The 22,890-nt window shown below is 44.9% G+C and overlaps 1 protein-coding gene across 6 annotated transcripts in view; it reads right to left on the bottom strand.

Moving 5' to 3' along the window:
* GNE (glucosamine (UDP-N-acetyl)-2-epimerase/N-acetylmannosamine kinase) overlaps positions 1–19,783 on the bottom strand; it is a 38,057-nt gene extending 18,274 nt beyond the window's left edge. Inside the window, exons 1-2 of one of the 6 annotated variants that reach the window (XM_066617823.1) lie at positions 7,355–7,439; positions 5,211–5,283 (exon numbers count right to left, since the gene is read on the bottom strand). In XM_066617823.1, coding sequence (XP_066473920.1) covers positions 5,211–5,234 — 24 coding nt within the window. In that variant the 5' untranslated portion in view covers positions 5,235–5,283; positions 7,355–7,439. The other 5 variants (XM_066617822.1, XM_066617825.1, XM_066617824.1 and 2 more) reach the window with 5 other exon arrangements.
* Between the last annotated feature and the right edge of the window lie 3,107 nt (positions 19,784–22,890).

The following is a 22,890-nucleotide window of genomic DNA, read 5'->3' as shown; positions in this document are numbered from 1 at the left end:
AAGACTAGAGAAGAGTAAAAAAGAGAGATGACCAGAATGTGAACCAGAGTTTTTCACCAAAGTGACAGAGGAAAAGCCAAATTTTTACTATGCTGTGGCTTCTTCCTTTACAAGAGATATTACACAAGCATTATTGTACTTGGAGAGCCGGTGCGGTATCTTGGATAGACTACTGAACTTGAACAGGTCATTTAATGGCAATTTCTCAACAATATTGCAACAAAAATGTCTTTTCAGACCCAGAAAGGAAACCGGATGGACACACCAAAAGTTTACTAAAATTGAAGACTAGAAAGGCTGCCATTTTGAGATAACATAATTGATTTTAACTCCAACTGACAAACTTGGACTCCAGAAGTGGCTGAGGAAGCAGAGACATAATAGTCTCTTACTTCGCTTTTTTTTTTTTTTTTTGGGGGGGGGGGTACCTTTACAATCTGCTGCAGATAGCAGGGCAGATGTCTGAATATAAACTGACCTCTCACTGTCTTGGATTCTACAGACAGATCACTTGCACTGGTTCCACAGAAGTGAAATTAAAGTAAAATGAATCCACCAGATCTCTTGAAATAAATGTTTATTCAAAAGGAATACTTAAAAAATCAGTACCCACAACAATGGAGCTACCTATTTAGTGTTTCAAGTAGGCATACTATTCTTCAATAACATCCACCTCAAGAGCTGGGTCAACATCAGAGGTAAATACATAACAATAATGGATTATCTCTCTCTTAAGCATTTATATCTTGATACTTCAATTTAAAAAACTTCACTGATATGGAACCAAACTCACATGGACTACTGTACTTATAAAATCAAAAAGGTAGTTTAAGTTCAGTTTCTACATTTTTTTTGTTTGCCAGCAGATGAAAAAAAAAACAACTTGTTCATCATTTCTGCATATTTCTAGAGAAAACCATCCAAGATAGCTTCTGAGGTACAGTCAATATTTGCTCACTGTTAAGTGCAAGTTTTAAGTGGACTAACAGCACAATACTCTGCATGTCTACTCAAAAGTTAGTCCCATCAAGCTTAATGAAATGTACTCCCAAGTAAGTGTGTACAGGATCTAATAAAGTTCCAGTTATATGCATTTTTCTCCGTTCAGGCCGGTTGGAGTAAAATTCAACCATGGCATCTCAAAACGGCAGCCTTCCTCCACTTTACTTTTGGTAGACTTTGGATACATTGATCAAGAGACAAAATAAACACATACACAGCAAGTGAGGAGATTCTGTTTATAGACTTCTTGACCCTGGGTGTCTGCAAAAGAGAAAGTGCAGGAAGAAGAGGGGAAAGTATATGAGTCAGAAGGGGTACAACTACTGCCTGGAAATGCAGGTGAGAAAAGTTTCTTATGGACTTTGTTGCCTACCTGCGCCTTGGGGCGTAGGATCAGGTGCTTATAACTGGTGCATCCCAGAAGCCTGCTATAGATGCAAAAGAGGCTATTTGCCTTATGACATGTCCTGTGTAAAATGATTGGGGTGATGGACAGAAAGGAGAATTCAATCTGCTGGCTGGAGCTGATTAGCCCAGCTGCTCCCAAGCAAAATACAGTACCTCTAGTACTGCAGAGTGACTCAAAGTACCAGTTCCAGGGCAGCGAGAGAAAGAAATGAAGAAACTTTCCATAATTTGCCACTGAGACAATGTGACTGCAGTTTGCAGTCAAAGTCTCTCACAAGAAGTTTTAAAATATATGGAGTTTGCATTAAGTTCAAATTTCTGTTTTTGTTTTTTTTAAATAGCATAAATATTCAAAATACTTTTAAAAATCAATTTGTATCCACCCCAATTACAGACACGGAAGATTATCTTTAGTCCTCCAAGTTTACTTTTCCCATGAGTCGAAGAAAGGCAGCCTTGAGCATGGAAATAAATGTGAAGCCAACTTGAACATAGGCATTGACTGGCCAACACTTATGACATACACTGCCCAGGCGAGACTTTGTGTCACTCAAGACAACGCAATTATTTGCTATTAAAAGAAGACAGAAATAGTTAGTCACACAGAAGTCTGGGGAAATCTAAAACTCATTTTTTCCAGTTTAACCAAACCAAAGTAGGCTAATCTAGTCAGACAGCTAAATAATCAAGTTATTTTTCACTGGGTTTAAGCACATATTACAACTCAGAAACTTAAGTTTTCCTGAGGTGTGTTCATAACAGATTTCCAGTTGGTTATGAACTACAAGAACTGATTGTGTTCTGTAACTATATTTTAATCCTTCCAAATAATAAAAAGGGAACTTTTCTCTACTTTATTATTAACACCTTGGGCTATCATTCTGAGATTGTTCTATACACTCCTCATTCTTTTTCCTTTTGCTTTGTACAGAGAAACCTTACCTTCTCCTGACTTCCTGGACACCACAATGAAGGATTAATTATTTGCTTTTACTGATATTTGCATTAGACAGGCTCTGCTACCCCCTTCCACAAGAATGAGTCATAATTAACTCTTCATCTCCTCTAGTAAGTTCATTTTCTCTCAGGTGAAATAAGAAGCATGCAAAACAATTAAGCGGCAAACACTCATTAAGTGGAATGTTAGGGCACAAGGTGGGGCCGATTTAAATGCCAGAGCAGCAAAGGAATGCAAAAGTGATCAATTTCAGTGGTTAGAGATGCAGCCTGAATACAGAACACAAGCTCTCAAGAGCCACTTTTCACAACCTGATCACTGCATCTGGAATCTTTCTCCATGCAGCAAATGCTTGTGTGTACTAGTTTGTTACCCTTGCAGATTGGTCCCCATGGTGCAGGGACAAACCATGTGGTAGCACCAGTCCATTTTTGGCACTCACACAAAGATGCACAAAAAAGCTGTTTCAAGCAACTTCTACAAGGTTTCTCAATCCTTCACTGCTGCCTAACTCCAAATTCATAATCTTGTGATCCAGTCCAGAAAATACTTCTTCCCACGTGTCCCTGTTTATGACTTTCATTCCTGCAACTCCACTGCTCTTAGATTCCAGATATTTCCCGTTATCTTAAAAGCTATCTTTCCTTCTCCTTATACTTGGACTCCTACACAGATGTGCTCTCTCTCCCTTGAAATCTTTTCTCAAAACCTGCATCTTCTATGAATTCTTGGCTTAACGCATAAAGAGCCCAATCTTTAGGCATGTCTACTCAGAAATAAGTCTCTTTAAAGGGCTTACTCCCAAGTAAGTGTGGATAGGACTGCTGCCGGAATCCAGCAAAATACCTGTAGCTAAGCAGCACATATTCTTCATTTCATTCAGTGGTGGGCCTGAAGGCTGGGCAGGGGGGCAAATGCCCCACTGCGTTTGTACAGAGTTCCGGACCACACAGGAAGCCTTCTGAGACTTCCAACGCGATCTTAAGCAGTACTTCCGGTTTCCTAGAAGTACTGTTTAAGAACGTGGGAAAGTCTAAGAATGCTTTCTGAGTTGCTTCCAATGCCACGCAAGGCTCCGTAGCACTCGATAAGCATAGGGGGGGGGACCGCATGGTGCAGAGGGACCCTCGCGGACCTTTGCCTCAGGGCACATCAAAGGGCAGGTCTGTTCCTGATTTCACCTGGGATTGTCAGAAGTCGCATGCAACTGTCAACTTTCACCAAATCTGTGTTCCGTACGGTCATCATACGCACATCCACACAACACAGTATTAGTTTCTGATATTTCACAAGCAATGATTACAGCACAGCACAACTCAGATGAGCATAAGCTTTCACTGTTGGAAATATTTATAAGAAAAAGACCATTCAATTCTGAGAGGTTAGATATAAAAAGCAACTTCCAGACATATAGACTGAAAATGTAAATGCCCCATGGCCTAAACTTAGGGATAACATATAGACTGTTTCATGCATTTTAAATTCTATTTAAAAACCTTTCTTGCACACATATATCACATAAAAGTCACTTTCCTGGGAATTTTCTCCATCCTCAGCATTTAAGAACTGTCACCTTGATTTCCATTGCCTGTTTTGAAATCTAACACACTAACAAAGGCAAAAGCCAAAGCATTTCACTGAACGGTTTTATGCTGATTTCGTCAGCCACATACTTACTTAGACATTTCTGCAACTGATCACATCCTGGTATGGATCCAGAGTCTTGTTTAATGAAGTGCTGTTTACAGAGTGGGCCCATCCATAAGGCAAACTGAAACAGTCACTTCAGGCAGCAGATGGGCAAGGGGTGCTCACTTCTATCCCCCCACTTGGCTCTACTGGCAGGAGCAGAGACTGGCACACCACCTAGTAAGGGTGGGGGGAAGGATTTGGCACACCGCCTCAAGTGCCAGAAAGTCTCGAGCCAAGTCTGACTTTTTGTTTTTCACATAGTATATAATTCCCTCAGGTAGTAAAGTAGATTATCCTGTCCAGCAAAATAGGACCACGCACACACAAGGGGAAGGAGTTTTATCTATCTAGGGCAGTGGTTCTCAAACTTGTAGCATCGGGACCCACTTTTTAGAATGTGACTCTGTCAGGACCCACCAGAAGTGATGTCATGACTGGAATACAAATTGAATGAACAAATAAATAAATGAATGACATCATCAAGTAGGAACATTTTTAACAATCCTAGGCTGCAATCCTACCCACACTTACCCAGGAGTAAGTCCCATTGACTATCATTGGTAAAAGCATATACCAGCATACCGGTACCGGTACCAGTACCAGCATACTGGTACTGTACTTTTAACAGCATAAAAGCCTGTTAAAAGTACAGATCTATAACATTTCCCCAGAGGCAGTCACATACCGTGGTTGCATCATCTAATATATGAAAAATAAAATATTGAAATAAATGAGGACCCACCTGAAATTGGCTTGCGATCCACCAAGTGGGTCCCGACTCACAGTTTGAAAAGCACTGATCTAGGGTATTTCATGCATTCCATCAACCACACATCAGTAAGTAGTAGGACATGCAGAAATAAGAGCCTCACTAGCAGTTCACAATGGTTAGGCATATTTGTACGAGTGGAAACAGTTCTTTAGATATCCAGGTCCTAAGAAAATGACTTCTGAGGACTTTATATAAGATAACTGGTGCTTTGCACCCAGAAACAGACCATCAGGTGATGTTGATATACAAAACAGTATCTTTAAAAAAAATCCCACCCTAACACTGTTCCAGACTTCCACAGCTACATTTTGTATCAGCTGAAGTTTCTGCAATGTATGGTCTTCCAATGCAGTCACACATACAATGTGTTATACTAGCCTTGTCTAGATATAATGAAGGCATGAGTGGTCATGGCCAGGTCCTTTTTCAACGTCAGCCACACAGCTGCCACCTGGGAAGACAAAAGCACCCCAAACTTCAAAGGGTGTGCAACCCTAGAACACATTACTGCCATAACACATGTTCACGGCATAATCCACTCTTTCGTGGGGCTAAAAAGAAGCAGGGGAGTCTACAGAAGCCCCAAAGCAACCTGCCCATATCTAGGAGTAAAGTCTATGGTTGAGTGAAGTCTATGGTTGAGCCACATTATGTGTCAATTTCAAAGATGGAGGGAGAAGGATGAGGAAATTGGCCTCTCTGAGCCTCTGTGAGGCTGATGGTATCCTGGAGGTTCACATTAAAACTGGTGGGGGGGGAGGGGAAATAGATACACATCAGAATGCATGCTATATATGCCAACCTGGCAATAAAGCTCAAGCATACAAGGCTCAAGCTAGCTCTTTAGCACTACAGTACATGAAGGTGGGGGGGAAAGACAGGTGACCAGATGTCATGACTGCAAATGAGGGCAAAGCACACAAAAATGTAGGACATCCAAGAAAAATGTAGGATATGACAAAATAAAAGCTAAAAACACTCATATTGATTTCATGTGCTTAAACACTATATTACTTATTATTAAATTTAAAACTTACATATAATTTATTAATTTCTAGAAGGCTATGTGCTGCCTGCAGGGGCCTGCTCAAAGGGAAAAGGAGGACATTTAAGTTCTTTTCCAGGAGGCTAAAAAAGAGGACATCACTAAAATTGAGTGCCAGAAAAGTTAGAACAGATAAAAGAAAATATTTCTTTACCCAGTGTGTGATTAGTCTGAGTAACTCCTTGCCACAGGATGTGGTGATGGCATCTGGCATGGATGCCTTTAAAAGGGGATTGGACAAATTTCTGGAGGAAAAATCTATCACAGGCTACAATCCTTGTTGGGTATGTGCAATCTCCTGATCTTAGAAGTAGACTACCTCAGAATGCCAGGTGCAAGAGAGTGGCACCAGGATGCAGGCAACTTGTCTTGTGTACTCTCTGATGCATCTGGTGGATCACTTCCCACCAGCTTCCTTTATCATATCACAGAGGCTCAGGGAGGCCAATCTCCTCATCCTTTTCCCTCCCTCTTTGAAACTGACACATAATGTGGCTCAACTGCCCTCAACCACAGACTTAACTCCTAGATATGATAAAGGAAGCTGGACTAGATAGGCCTTTAGCCTGATTTAGTGGGGCTTTTCTTATGTTCTTATTACTCCTCTTGTGGGCGGGGAATACACTGCCACATTTCGGATCCCCTCTTGTCTTATAAGAACATCTGTTGGGCTATTAGAAACCCTCTTAAATGATCCTTAGATTTAAAAAGGGGGGAGCAGAAAAATAAATGGGTTATTATGGTTAAGTCTAATGCAGCCTCCTGGAGAGGCCAGTGCAGGATAGGCTCCTGAGGAGTTACTGACTTATGGCCCCATCCGATCCCACTTTTCAGTGCCAATTCAACAGCAATGCAGCCCCAGTAAACGTTCCCTTAATCTGAGGAAGCCTCCATGACTGTACAACCACCACAAGATGCAATGTATGCCCTGCAGGCACGAGAAAGGCACTGGGAAGCCGGGTAGGGTTGGGCTGTTAGAGCCCAGCTGTGTGCCTGTCTACTCAGATGGAAGCCCCATGAGAGCCAAGGGGGCTTACTCCCATGTAAACGTGGCTGCAGCCACGGTGAGTCGCGTGGCGGGCGCTCAGGAAGCGGTCCTCGGTGCCAAACGACGCGCCTCCCTCTCCGTCGGCACCGGATGCGGCTGCTCCGCGGAAAGCCCGCTTCTCCGGCTGGCTGAGAGCACTGACAGCGCAAGCCTCTGCGGGTCTACTCAGAAGTCAGCCCCACTGGGTGGAATGGCGCTTACCTCCCAGGCTGCAATCGTAGCCGCACCTGCCGGAGAGTAAGCCCCATGGACTAGACTAGGGCTTACTTCTGAGTAGACCCGCAGAGGCTTGTGCTCGGAGGGGGGGCAGCCCCGGGAAGCAGAAGGGCAGAGCCGCCGCTTGGGGCGGAGGGACCGTCTCTGCAGCGGCGGCTCCTTCCCCACAGAGCCGACCCCAAGCCCCCTTCCCCACGCACGCCCCCCGCGTACCTGCTCTTGTTGCCCCCCCCCGGCCTGGGAGGGACCCGCTCCGGCCCGCGCGGCCTGGAGGAAGCTCCCCAGCTGCAGCGCCGGCCGCACACGCCTCCCTCCCGCCGCAGGCTCCGCGCAGCTGCATAGGCGACGCGCAGAGAGCAGTGCCTGTCGCGGCCTACGCAGAGCGGAGCGGAGCACGGTGCCGGCGCCTCTGCTGGCCGGGCCAGTCCTCGGCCTCCCGCTGTCGCCTGGTGCTGCTGGTGAGGTGGAAGGCAAAGGGAGGCCGCTCTGCCTACTCAGAAGGAAGTCTCATTACAGTCGATGGGGCTTACTCCCAGGAAAGTGTGAATGGGCTGCAATCCTATCCACACTTCCTGGAGAGCAAGTCCCATTGACTACAATGGGGCTTGCTTCTGAGTAGACCTGCAGAGGACTGGGATCTCTTGGAGGATGTCAGTCTCTTGCCCTCTCCAAGCTGCTTTACAGCCCAATACTATGCAGGCCTGCTCAGAAATAAGTTCCATTGGGTTCAGTGGGGCTTACTCTCAGGTAAGTGTGCAAGCCTTAGGCTGCCTACTGAGAGCCCAAGCCTAGGCATGTCTACTTAGAAGTAAGTCCCATTATAGTCAATGGGGCTTTCTTATAGGAAAGCGTGGATAGGATTGCAACCTAAGGGCCCAGTCCTATCCAACTTTCCAGCACCGGTGCAGCCATAATGCAGCCTTGAAGTAAGGGAACAAGGCCTTGAGGAGGCCTCCATGACTGCATCCTCACCACAGGATGCAACTCACACCCCATTGGCATGGCTGCACCGGCACTGGAAAAGAGGGTAGGATTGGGCCCTTAGGCGACAATTCTAAGCATAGTTTTTTGGAAGTAAATCCCATTGAATAGAATGGAGCCTACTTTTAAGTAGATGTGCATGGGATTGTGCTGTTAATTGAGAGCAAGCCCCTGCTGAATGCAGTACAGTAGTTGGGCTTTACCTCCAAGTAAACAGGACTGGGCTCAAATCCCCAAAGTAAACAGGATTGGACCCTGGGATGGAGGATGGGCCCATCAAGAACTCTTAGTCATTATAGCCCAATGGAACCTCCATGTGCAGGGGCATGTTCTCTGACTGTCAGTAACCAGGTGGAGCAGCAGCAGCATGAGGGGACAGGCCTATTGCCTGTGAGTACCACTGAGAAACACTGGTTTAGGAAATATGCCAGTAAAGCAGCAACCTTGTGTCTAAGGGAGGCATCTTGTTGGTCACCATGGGAAATAGGAACATGGACCTGATAGTCCTTTATTTGGATCCAAAAGGGTTCTTCTCACATTCCCCATTTGCCACAAGGTTGCTGCTTTACTGGCATATTTCCTAAACCAGTGTTTCTCAACCAGTGGTACTCACAGTGGTGTTGCTAAGGGAGTGTGAGCTGCACCAGGGGATATATACAGAGGGGTGACAGCACTACTGGCCAAAATTTTTAAAAACTTGGTGTTTTTGAATAATTCCATCTTGTTACATGTGCAATTTCATGCAGAAAATAATGAAGCAAACCATGTGGAAATATTTCTATTCAATCAAAACTTATAGCCAAAAAGCCAACAGGAGTGGGGCAATCGTGCACCACCACCCAGGGCATTGACCTGCCCACTGCATGGGAGGAAGTCTATCATGTGGATGATGGTCCGGTCTCCTGCACTGGTTGATGCAAACCCTAGTGACACCACTGGGTACTTGTACCACCATTGGTACTTGAGAAAGTGTCTGGTGGTATTCACAGGACACCCAGACCCCCACCACCTAGCAGTGAGACCAGCAACAAGCAGCAATAAGAGGCTCAGCTTGGTGAGCAGAGCTGCAGCATGCACTTTTCACATGCTCAAAAAAGCCTTCCTAATTGCTTTGAGCCTCTTTCTGGTGTTTGTCATGTTGCCTCTCAGCTCCCAATCTGGAAGTAACTGGCGATAACATCATCACCAGTTACTTCCAGTGGTACTTCCAATAGGTGGATCGTGTGAAGTTGTTTGATGGGACAAACACTGAGAAACGCTGACTTAAACAGGCAACTCAGTATCAAGCAAACAAATAGTTGGCCGCAGTCTTCCAGGCATGATGGATGGGGGCTGAGCCCTACCGAACTGATAACCTGGTGTGGATCAACACTCTGAGGTAAGTCCCACTTATTTCAACTGGGCTTCCTAGAAAGTAACTTAGGCTTGTGAACTGTACTCAGAAGTCAGCCTCACTGAGTTCAATGGGTAAAGGTTGGCAACCTTCAGTCTCGAAAGACTATGGTATAAGCCTACAGCAGTCGGTATTCCCAGGCGGTCTCCCATCCAAGTACTAACCAGGCCTGACCCTGCTTAGCTTCCGAGATCAAATGAGATCGGACATGTGCAGGGTAACATTACTCCCAAGTAACTGTGCACTGGATTGCTGCCTTAGGGACTATTCCTAAACAGTAGTAGTGCCAGAGCTCAGCTGGGTGTCGTAAATGTAAGGTAAGGCACATCTGCAGCACCTGGAGAGAAGGGGCTACCAGCGCTGAGCTTCAGTGCCATTTGGAATGCCTGTTGACATTCCAGCAGCACCAGCGGGCAGGAGGAGGCAGGGAGTGGGCAGAACAAAGTGGGGGAAGGGGAGGAACGGGTGGGAGGGGGCAGAATTGGCAGAACTCTATTCTTACAGACCCTGAACTCTGTGTCAGGCCAGAGGGCCTGACACTGAGTCCCTCAAGTCCGTGACAACAAAATAGCTGGCTCAGACTTGAGAAGCCCCATTGCTGGGCTTCGGCTTTCCTGGGGGAGGAGACCTCTGGCAGCTGCTGTGGTGCCACAGGATGCAGCAGTAGCCGCTTTGGCGCCACTGCAGCGGGCTGCAGCACCGCTTTTAGGATTGGGCTGATAGTGGGAACTATTACCCAGTAAACCCACATAGGATCAGACGCTCAATTTTCTTCATAGAAGCTGAATTAATTTCTTTGTCCTTAGCAAAAAAGAGGAAAAACGTTACTCCAAACATGTGCTAAAAGTTAGTGGTGGAAAAAAGCGGTGTTAATTAAAAATGCAGCTTGGGCATAAGAAAAAGACCAGTACAGTTCCGGAAGCATTGCGGTGATTGGAAGATAGTTTCTGCTGTGTATATAGTAATTGATGAAATAAGTTTGTTATGTTGAAACTTGCAAATTCAGGGCACTGTCTGTTTGTTTCTTGAGAAACTCCCCTCAGACAAAATTTCCTTTTTCCTCTGATCAACATTTCGCTCCACCTCAACTTGATTTAGACACACACTGTGCCTGCTGGCATCGCTGGGGGGGGTGAGGGCTGCACCGGGTGACGTGTGCTGGGGGAGGACGTGCGAATATCGCGGGGTTAGGTGCTACCACGTCATGCTATAGACCTTTGAATGCGGAATGGCCAGCGGAGTGCAGTGCAAAAAAACAGAACTGAAATAGCTCCTTTAGTTCAAAAGTTATGGCCACTTGTGAAGCCAGGTGGGTCTTTATTCTGATGTGCCTGAAATAGAAGAACTTTAAACTGGGCACTGGGAGGGCTGAAGAGCTCACTGATTCTTTTGGGGGGGGGGGGGTTGTTATTGCAGGCAGACTATAGAGTAAGCTCCATTGACCACTGTGGGACTTACTTCAGAGTAGACATGCATAGGATTGGGCTCACAATCCTGGCTGCAATCCTACCCACACTTTCCTGAGAGTAAGCCCCATTGACCACAATAGGACTTACTTCAGAGTAGATTCACTTGGTGGAACAGGACTGGCTCCCCCTTATTTAATTATTTCTTTCATTTTAATTTAATTATTTATAATTATTTATTTTAATTTGCTTGATGATGTCACTTCTGGCCATGACATCACTTCCAATGGGTCCTGGACAGATTGTCATTCTAAAAAGTGGGTCCCAGTGCTAAAAGTTTGAGAATAGCTGCAAAAAGGTGTTAGTAAGTTGACACGGGGTGTGTGTGTGTGAGAGAGACTCTACAAGTTTTCAAGATCACTAAAATCAGAATTTGGAGGAATAATACCATCATGTTATATATCAATAAATGCATAATTTCATGCAGAATGCAATGAAGCAAACCACATTGAAATATCTGTGTTATAACAAAAGGTACAGCCAAAAAACTGGTGGGGGTGGGGCAATGGTACATCACCACGCCTACGTGGGGTGTTGCCCTGCCCACTGCATGGGGTGACGCGAATCCTAGTGATGCCACTGTGTGTGCCTGTAATGGAAGATCAGAAGATCATCAGGTGAATGATGTGGTGTTGACAGCAATTCCATGTTTTGACCGCTGGTTGACAGCTCTGGGAAGGGCAGGGCTGGCTCCACAGCTGTAATCAATCAAGGCCAATGGAGACTCTGATGGACACCTGAGCTTCATTTGACCTTGATGGTCCTTTGAATGGACATGGACTGAAGGGATGGCTCACCTGAGCCTAATTTGGACTTAATGGGACATACAAGGATAAAAGGCAGCTTCAGAAAGAACAAAGCTACCTGACCAAAGGGAACCTGACCCAGAGGGAGGTGCTACCTGATCCAGAGGTACCCAGGACCTACCGGAGAAAGGGACTGCCAGGACTCTGCTGGAGGACACAGAAGAGAGGACTGCCAGAACCCTGCTGGAGGAGACACTCTGCTGGAGAGGCCATTGCTGGAGAGGCGGGACTCTGCTGCAGAAGACTGAATTGGGAAGACTGGACTGTGCCTTGGAGATTAGACCATGGACTTGGACTGGAGGCTTCAGACCTTTACCCACTGAGTTAAGTAGAGTTCTGGGGAGGGAAAGCCTCTGGACAAGAGGACTTGCAGGGAGTGTATGTGTTTGTAGCAATAAATTCTTGTTAATTGCTCAACTGATAAGGAGTTCTGTTCATTTCTTTGCACACCACAGCTGTAGTTCTTGGAAATGGAGGGTGTTAATTAGCCAAAAAGTGGGCATTAGAAGGAAGTTGGAATATTTGGATGGGACAAATTAGTGTAGTTGGCAGGACTAGGAAAATCGGGATAGGATAGTGACCCCTGCAGTTGTAAATGTTTCAGTGAAGCTGAGAGCTCTCTAACTGGCTAAAACAAATTTCACAAAACCAATTCAAAGCACTTTTGAGCCTCTAACCTGCAATTGATGAACATGTGCAAAGGACAAATACAATTTTAAAATGTGCCTTTCTTAGGTTTTTAAAATTGGTTAATGACCATACTGAAATGTGCTCTGTTACCCTTAGGCTGAAGTGATACAGAGTAGGCCATGTGATTTTGCTGAACAGAGCAGCTCAGCTCTGATATGGACAGGCGCTTTCCAGTGGCTAGGTACTTAATGCAATCTTGTTGTCTGTTTACTTTTTAAGAAAGGGACAGTTCTTGGTAATGATCAACTCTGAGCATGTTTGCAGAAGAGTACCTTGATAAGTGGTGCCATTTGCACATAGTCAAAAGCAGGGAGTTAAAGTGCAGGTGCTCAAATATCAATTACATAAATGTTGTTTAGGCGCAGCAAGATTTATAAATATATTAGGCAAGAATTATAGCTTTCAAAAAGAGTATTTTCCTACATATGTATACATATATATCTTTCTAATATATGCATAATGCACATTTGTTAGACGATCTCATATTCTTTCATCAGAAACTGACAAAGCTTGTGCTTGCATATTTTAAAAAGAGTAGAGATCATGCGTGTAACAATTCAAATATAAGGTATAAATCAACCAAAACCTAGGGATGTGTGTAAGTAAAAGTAACACTTTTTGCATTGCATTTTCCTGACCTAAATTGCCCATCCCCATCACTATTTGTTCTGCAGGAGAAAAATGTATCAAACATCAGATAATATCATTAACCTTTGCCTGATATATGATAAGCTTGTCTTTAAAATTATGACTTGAGACCAAAATGCTGATTGCACATAAAGCAACAGCCACTAATTTCCTGGCAAAGAAGTCATTTTTCATATGTCTTAAAATAGACACATGGGTATACTTGCAATTAAATGTGCATGTAATGAATTTGTAAATACAGTATATTTTAAGGTTAAAGTTGACTCCTCTTTCATTGTTTGTCAAATGGGAACTTCTTGAATGCCAAGCATTAAATTGGCAATCATCCTTTGTGCTTCAACAGAAATGAATTGATGATTCAAGACTTAAGAGTTGCATTCTGCAAACTGAGGCTCACTACGCAGAAAGTGGAAAGGCAGCTGGCAAATGAATACTTCCCCTGCTGTTATTGCTTCCTAAAATACACACAAGTGTATCTGAGATAATACACACAAGTGTATTTGAAGTGTAGGTTGAGATAACAGAAACTTTAGTGAGGCAGACTCTCCCCCATCATACTGTTTGCCTTGTTTTTAAGGCAATATGTGCATTTAAGTCTTGTGTAGGCATATGTGTTCTCTTAATCTTAGTTGAGAGATGAGAAGTGGGCCACATGCTCATGCTTCTCCTCCTCTGTCCCATTCAAATTACCTTACTTTTTAGTATCAGCCATGATGTGGCTTTATATCTACACCAATGATAATGCTGAGCATAATTTCTGTGGTTAAAGGTTTTGCATGCCAGTTTCAAGTTCTGGTTTCAAAATCTGTTTTAAAGCTAACTGTGTTTAGTGTCACTGCAGATGTCAAACATAGTTAATACTGAAAAAAAGGGAGGGGGAATTTTTGTCTGCAAGAAATTGTATCCATTTTAGAATTCTTGCATTGGTTTTATATATTTCAATAAGGCCATAGTGTTCTCTCTCAGGTAATATCCAGTGGTATATCAGTACATAGTACAGTTTTGTGGTTGGGGGAAAATATAACATATTTCAGATAAGGGACATCAGGACAGAACTACATATGATGATTGGTGATAGAATCATGCTATTGAACATGGTTCCTCAGCAGACACATATGAAGTTGGAGAGGGAACGGGACAGTATTAAGTAAAAGAATGATGGATAGCCCTTACCCCTACACAGTATCCCATTGCACCTTGGGACTCACATAGGGTTGCCCTGGCCATTCTCTCAGCTTCTGGACTCCTGGAAATGACATCACCAGGTGCATGGAGTTGGCGGGAGATGGAGACAGCCGGCTGTCTGAGCTTGACTGTCAACTCAGTCAAGGCCAGACTGACTGATAGCCAGCAGAGGTGGCTGGTATTAAAAATGGCTGGAGCAGAGATGAAGGGGGGAAAGAATGTGGGTGTAAACAATTGAAGGAGCAAGCCAAGGACATGGAGGGTTGAAAGAGAGAGGGGGAGGACAAAGAAATAAAATGGAGAAAGGTACTGAAGGGAGAAGAGGGAAAGCAAGAAGGCAGAGACCACTGTGGGCTTGTCAGGAATGAAGAAATGGGCAATATGGAAGAAAAGAAGGGACAGAAGCACTGGAAGAGTATAGGGATGCCAGAAGCTAAAGAGCAAATGCAGGAGGAGGACATTGATGGTAAAAAGGATCTGCATACTAGAAACCCAGACCCTAGCCTTTCCCAAGCAGCCAAGTGCTAAATGTGTGAGAATCACTGGCTTAGACCAGGGGTGCCCAAACCCTGGCCCTGGGGCCACATGCGGCCCTCAAGGCCTCTCAATGTGGCCCTCAGGGATTCCCCAGTCTCCAATGAGCCTCTGGCCCTCCGGAGATTTGTTGGAGCCCGCACTGGCCCAAAGCAACCACTCTCAGCGTGAGGGCGACTGTTTGACCTCTCACTGTGGGATGAGGGCTTCCTCCACTGCTTGCTGTTTCATGTCTGTGATGCAGTAGCAGCAGCAAAGGAAAGGCCAGCCTTGCTTTGTGCAAGGCCTTTTATAGGCCTTGAGCTATTGCAAGACCTTCATTCATTCATATAAGTTCATCTTTCATATATTCATTTATGTAAATTTATTCAAATTTTAAATGTAAATTAATTATTTTTCCCCCCTGGCCCCCGACACAGTGTCAGAGAGATGATGTGGCCCTCCTGCCAAAAACTTTGGACACCCCTGGCTTAGACCAAGGGATAACCAGCTTCTTGTTCCTGGGAGTCCCACATTTTCCCTAGTCGAGTTGCAGAGAGACCAGATCCCTTCCAGGCCGCATAAATATCCTGTTTTCTCCAGATAATTGGTAAGATGAACAACTCCTATATATACGTGATAGGAAAATTGACTGTCTTTGTAGTTGTATATCTGACTTTGCTAGGGCTGTTGATCCATGTACAGTATTACAAAGAAAGAGTAATTGTTTTAAATGAACAGGCTTCATAATACTTTCTTCGCATATTGATCCAGTATGGCTTGGAATGTTATATTTGCACCAAGAAGTCTAGGATTCAGATTCTAAATCAGTGATTAAAATCCTTCTGTAGCCTTTAAAAAAAAAAATCCTGTTTCCTCCTAGTAGTTTGGTCAGCGCCAAATTAAACCCTGATGTTGAAAGGAAGTCAAAATGCAAAGCCAAGGGAAAGTTTTCTTTGCAGGCAACCCATTGAATCTTAGGTAAAATATTAAAATAGTCCACCCTCCATCTGTTTCACAGTCATATAAAACTGAGCTTTCCAGTCATAGGCTTCTGTTGTCACCCGAAGCCTATGCTAGTTTCCAGGTCTCCCTCTAATATCCCTCTTTACTCCTTGCTAATTCTTCTAATTACTTCTAGGAGTAGAAGCAGTACTTGCTGCAATGGGAGTGCACATTCTCATGGGTGGTTTCCACTTTCTTAACCACAGCTATGAGGAAGCCAGTATTAATGCCAATGTAAACCCAATGCATACCTACACTGCTAAATAATGACCAAGAGGAAGAATTAGGATTTGAAGATTGTAAATTGCAAATCCTGTCTGAACTACCACCGATGGCATAGCCGTAGTCAGGTTTGCATTTTAGGAATTTCATTGCACTCCAGCTCAACTTTTATTATAGATCTGCATCATGTTAAGAGACATGAAGGAGGAAGTTCTATCATTCAGAGCTGAAAAATAAAGGCAACAATTGTCAGGGTTTAATTTGTACCAGGACGCATCAGGGCTCTGTCACAAAATATGGAACATTACTTTAAAAAGTCAGTGCTAAATATATGCAGTGCTCCTTTCCTTCAAATATGAGCAAGCACAGGCAACTTCCACATAGTTGGGATTTGGGAATAGGACCTTCAAGATCAGGAAGTAGGACCCCTTTATCTCCTGCATTTCTGTTTTCAAAGACCAACCACAAGTCTTGTTCTTGAAAAGCGTATGCACTATAATTCTAAGCACATTTATCCAGAGGGTAGGTTCTATTGAATTCAATAGGACTTGCACCCTAGAAAGCGTGCTTAGGCCTACAACCATAAGGGCATGCCAAGCACTTACTTTTTCTTAGCAACTGTCATTGCAAAATACTTGCACTGAAGAAGAACTGTTTACAGAGTGATCTCACTAAATGTCAGTTTCACATGCTCAAAACAGAGGTTTCAGAAAATTGGTAAAACAAGAAGCACAGGAAATGTACAGAGTAAATGGAAGTTGCCTAACTGGTGCCTTCTTGCCAAGGATGTAGTATGCTTTTCAAACATAACCTATATGCTGACGTACAAGGAAAGAAATATAAGGAAATGGCAACATCTCATGCTTGCGAATAAGGTTACATTTTGTGCATGACACGGTGGCAAACTTGGGAATATTCACCAAGCTGGAAGCTACCCATGGCTCCCTGGCACCTGTAGAAAGTGTGACTGATCCACACATCTGCACTTGACATATTTTTGTGTGTACTTTGAACACCTTAGTTGCACAACTAAAGGTACAGGCAGTGAAATGGCCCTGTATTAACAATGAGCCCAGCATGAAAGTTCAAAGAGACACTAGATAAAAATATGTGTTGGGTAAAGAAAGGGCTAGAATATGCAACTGAAGTTTGAATCAATTCTCAATGGCTCCCACTGAATTCTACGGGGCAAGAGTAAATGGACAGTGACTAAGGGTCCGATCCTATGCAGTGCATGCTGGCTTACTGCCTGTGTGCACTGTCACAAACATGCCATAAGGCACATTTGCAGCCCTCAGCACTGGTGGACTGCCGGTGCTAGTTCAGTGCTGGCCAGTGCTGGTGTAGCACCTGTGGAGCACTGGTGCCCCCCCTTAGTGGTCATGTGGACCACTGGGCAGTGAAGAGGTAGGTGGGGGCGTGGGGGGAGGAAGGGAGGAGGTGTTCTGGGAAGGGGGGAGGCAGGGAGGAGGCATTCAGGGGGATGGGGTAGGGTGGGAGGGAGGTGGGACTGATGGAGCTTCGCTTCACTGAATCCTGTGCCTCTGTGTTGGGCCGCCGGCCTGACACAGAGGCTCTTAATTCTATGCTGATCCTTGATCACTGTAGAATCAAGTAGCCCCATTGTGGGGCTACTCGCCTTACCTGGGGGAAGGGGACAAAAATTCCCTTCTCCCAATGAGCCACCAGCCACTGAGCACACAGGATGCAGTGGTAGCCATTTTCGGCACTGCTGCAACCCCACACTCTGGGCAGCTCATGATTGGGCTGCCCAGCTACAATCCTATACACACTTAACTGGGAGTAAGCCTCATTAACTACAATGGGGCTTACTTCTGAACAGAAATAAATAGGATTGGTCTCCTAGTTCATGTAGTATATGGGCCCTTCCTCCTCACATTTTGTGAGGAGACCAGCAGGACATTTAGCTAGTCTCAATCATTCAGTTTTATACACAGGCAAATATTAGCAAATGGAGTATGCATTCTGCAAGCCTGGAGCTACAGTCCTAGTAACCACCTGCTATATTGTTTGTGGATCCCCCTAAATCCACAGCTGAAGAAGCAACAGAATCCCCACTTCCCAGTTTTCCTCCCTACAAGCGGCTTGCTTACCCTGTGCTGAAATCCTGGCCTCTTCAGTGAACACCACATCCCATGTTTTGACAGCAAAAGAAAAAAAAAATCCAAATTTTGCCAGATTTTTGTAGTAGTATGTGCCAGATTCCAGCTTTCTGAAAGACTTGGAATAGCCTTACCCGTTTGGGGGCACCCTTTTAGCTCCCTATCTTGAGGGGCATATATGTCTCCCAATTTTGATAATAAACAGGGTGTCTTGAACTGAGGCTCACCAAATTTCAGGACTTAGGTTCACTGAGAAGTAATCTGACAGTTTTGATCTGCTGCCAGGTCAGTAGGTCAGTGAAGTCCAAATACCTTTGATTTCACAAATCTTCCAATGTTCCATCACACTCCAGTGTGATCCAGAAATGGAACTCAGAAGGGGGCTATTTATTTATTCATAATGGTTGAACAGAGAGATAGAGAGGATGTTTAGCCCCCAGTCCAGTGGCATCCCCAATCTCACCTCATGCATGTATACATGTATGTATAATCTGCTCTTTCAGAGTGGAAGAGATGGACAGAAATCCATCCCCTTGGAAAGTCCCCTTGGCGGCTGTAAAGAGATATTGTTTTGCCCTGGGAATACTCAGTTGGTTTACTGCCAAACTTTTAAGTGTGATCACGATTTAGCTCTGTATTCTGCTTATTTACAGGACTTCATATTTAAAGGACCAGGTCGACAGGACTGCAGGAGTCTCTCCAACTCACAGAGATGAAATGGGAGGGATGCACAGTCAGTGGGCCCCACTCCTTGCATATCTCTCTGTTCCAGCCATCGCTATGACAGGCATTTTGCTACTTTTTAATCAGATAGTATAGGAATAAAAAGAGACTTTTTTCAGATGCTCTTTGAAAGGAAAACTGGGGAACTAGTGAGATCATGTGCACTGCCCCAAATGTTCACTTAAGGAGCAGAACAGAGCCTACATGTACAACTACAGTGCGTGTGCATCAGGCTGTCCCCACATGGTTAGAAGACAGCCTGGTCTAGTTTCCAACTTTAAAAAGGAGGGCGAGGGGTGGTGGTGGTGGGGAAGGGCTTCCCTCCCTTCTCCAACGTTTCCAGACCCAGACAGATTTGAGCCGCCAAGTGGCTCTGGGAAAACTTACTTGCCCGATCGCTGCCAGTCATAACATGTCTGGAAACTGACCCCCTCCTCCTCCTCCTCCTCCTCCTCCTTCGGCATGAATGAAGAGCAGGGAATTCTGAGCCAAGCGGAGAAGCGCTCTCGGTTTGGGAACTGCGCGCAGAAGAGGGTGGGGGGCTGGACTGGGAACCCTTTGTGCATCTCCAGCCATTCCATCCCGGGCGTGGAGGTGGCACGGGCGCTTGATCCCACGCATCACACACACAGACACGTCCACCAGCGGTCGTGGCACAACAGGGCGAGAGCTGAAAGCCACCCCCCGCCCCCCAAAGCACACAGATCCTCCTCTCCGAGGCTCTCTCAGCCCCCTCTCGCCCCCCTCCAGCCTCAGCAACAAAAGGCTCTCTGTAGAGGTCTGGCTTACATGAGGACCGCGAAGATGCACGTTGCTCCCCATCCTGCCGAGCTGGCTGCTGTGCTTCCTCCTGGCTTATGCAGGAGCAGGGCGCGTGTCTGGTCGCCACGGGAGAGGCTTCGATGGGCATCTGAGTGCCATTCTTCGCCCCCAAGCCCCGCCCCTTTCCATGAGAAGAGGAGGGACACAGGCACAGAGCACCAGATCTGACTCATTCTATACCTGCTCTCCTAGCACTCAGAATGCCCTCTGAGTGGCTTGTTTTTGTTTCTTTGTTTAGTTTTCCAAGGTGGAAAGGAAGAGCTGGTTTTTACTCTGCTACTATCTCACACACACACACACACACACACACACACACACACACCCCTCCCTCCCTCTTGGGATTTGCTTCTGAATCCATACCTCACTCTTTCCAAACTGCATCTCAAAATGCATAGTGGCTGAGTGCTTTTTTTTTTAAGCGCAGGAAGCCCCAAGAAATATGGTATAAGCCTCACCACATGATCTTGGGACACCCACGCAGGCCTTCCACAAGCTAGAAGAGGATGGGGTGCCGGCAAGGTGCCCTGGTGGGACAGGTGGCAGCAGGCTGGTGCAAAGTGCCCCACCCCTGCCGGTTGGCTGCCTCCCTCAGTTCACAACTTCACTTGGTTTCACAGATGGGTTGGCCGCAGGTAGACCACACCTTCACCACAGATCAGTCTTTCAACTGATCACCAATCAGTCTCTGTCTGATGCTCCTCAAAGATTTATTCCTTCCCTTCCGCCAATCCATGACATTTGTCATGCTTTGGATTTGCTTTTCAATTCTGGGAGACTTTTTCTTGCTATGTGGGTCTGCAATGAACAGACTTTGTGAATGTACTTTCAGCTGTTCAACAGAAGGAGAAACTGCTGACTTGCCCATCTAGAATTCTGTAGAAAATCAACCCAACATGCATTCTGGCATCTTCTGCTCAGGGGTAGAATGCCAAAGGCAGATTCATACAGATAGTTTAAGAACATAAGAACAGCCCCACTGGATCAGGCCATAGGCCCATCTAGTCCAGCTTCCTGTATCTCACAGTGGCCCACCAAATGCCCCAGGGAGCACACCAGATAACAAGAGACCTGCATCCTGGTGCCCTCCCTTGCATCTGGCATTCTGACATAGCCCATTTCTAAAATCAGGAGGTTGCACATACACATCATGGCTTGTAACCCATAATGGATTTTTCCTCCAGAAACTTGTCCAATCCCCTTTTAAAGGCATCCAGGCCAGATGCCATCACCACATCCTGCAGCAAGAAGTTCCACAGACTGACCACACGCTGAGTAAAGAAATACTTTTTTTGTCTATCCTAACCCTCCCAACACTCAATGTTAACAGATGTCCCCTGGTTCTGGTGTTATGTGAGAGTGTAAAGAGCATCTCCCTATCCACTCTATCTATCCCCTGCATAATTTTGTATGTCTCAATCATACCCCCCTCAGGCATCTCTTTTCTAGGCTGAAGAGGCCCAAACATTCCTCATAATGAAGTTTGCTGTGAACACAGTTCATTCAGGCAGATCAGAAAAACCCAGTTCAGATTAGAGGAGGGGTTGGCAATAAACACAAATTAGTTGTGTTTATAGCCCTAGGGCGCAATCCTAACCCCTTATGTCAGTGCTTTCCAGCACTGGTATAACTGTGCCAATGGGACATGTGCTGCATCCTGCAGTTGGGTGTCACTCACAGAGGCCTCCTCAAAGTAAAGGAATGTTTGTTCCCTTACCTCATAGCTGCATTGCCCTTAAGGCAGTGCTGGAAAGCACTGACATAAGGGGTTAGAATTGCACCCCTAATTTTTTAAAGCCTGGAAACATATGCCAAAGGCTTGCATTTAATAAATTGATATGGAAGTCTTGGCCTTTGGTGACTTATGAAAGCCCACTTGCCCTGCTATCTCATTCCCTAGCTAGCAACAAGGGGCCAAGATAGACCCACACAGTGAGGCATTCTCACAGGGGAAGTGGCTGCAGATGTCTAGAGAATATATGCAGCTGCCAATGGTGTCATTTCCACTTCTTGAAAAAGCTGCACAACCATTCCATCCCTGGTGCACGTGTGGGTGGGTGGAGGGACCCACAGATAGTAATGGAATCAGTCCTGGATAAAATATCAAATAGCTCACCTCCCACAGGCCTTTGTCTGAACATGGCCTCTCCAGACTTGCTTGTGGATTTTGCATTTGGGCTGCACAATCATCAAAATGGTTAGTGGGGTTGTGCCAGTGCCATGCGCTGCAATCCAATTGCTGAATTGCAAGATTTCCATATCGTATACATCCAGTTGTGCTATTGATATTTTTTTAATGTCAGTTCAGACTTGTTACTGTTACTTTGTCCATTGATACAAAGTGTCCTCAGACCTTCTAGGAAGCACTACTGGTTTATGATGAGGAGGTTTTGAAGCTGTATTTCTCCTGTACTGTTGTATGTTTTGTGCAAGGGAAAAAAAAATCATCCAAACATGTTCCCACCCTGCCTTGTAGCCAGGTCTTTTATTATTTTGAAGGTTGTTGGAGAGAATTGACCTGAAAGTTGCTGATCCATTGCTACTTTGAGTTGTCTCCTAGATTAGCTTAACATGATAATTCCAGAATGACCTAGATGAAAATTCATTCATTTGCCTTTATAGCTTGTCATTGGTTAAGCCTACTTTAGCCAGAAATGCTCCAGATGACATCAGTTCTGCTGGTGCCTCCTTCATTAGAGAATGTTGAGGTTAGGTTGGTTAGGTTGATACCCTCACAAAAAGTCTGTAGCCTTCAGTGATTTTACTCACACACTGCAGCTCTAATTTCCAGGAATCTGAATGTGCTTGGTAGTGCACAGTCGGTTCTAATGCATTACAATGTCTATACCCTATTCTAGGGTATATTCTAGGGTATATAGGGTATATTCTAGGGTATATTCTAGGGTATAGGCTGAATTGCTCATTGCACTGATAAGGGGCAATTGAACAGCGAGTATGAGTTACCTAAACTTGATAGCAATTTTATTCTATGATCAGAGCTATGATTTCATAGAAAGGGCAAAAAGCTACTCAATGTGGCATTGACTGTAGAATTCGACTTCCTAAGAACTCCAACTCATTTTTAAAAAATCAAGTTTCTAGTCCTTATGGTTGTGAAAAATTGCTTGAAAATGTGTGGGCAATGCCTGCATAGTTCCTTGCTCCATCCCTCCAT

This window comes from Tiliqua scincoides, chromosome 2, assembly GCF_035046505.1.
Source record: "Tiliqua scincoides isolate rTilSci1 chromosome 2, rTilSci1.hap2, whole genome shotgun sequence".
NCBI lineage: Eukaryota > Metazoa > Chordata > Lepidosauria > Squamata > Scincidae > Tiliqua > Tiliqua scincoides.
The sequence above is the reverse complement of the archived record's forward strand: the minus strand, read 5'-3'. Positions and strand labels throughout refer to the sequence as shown.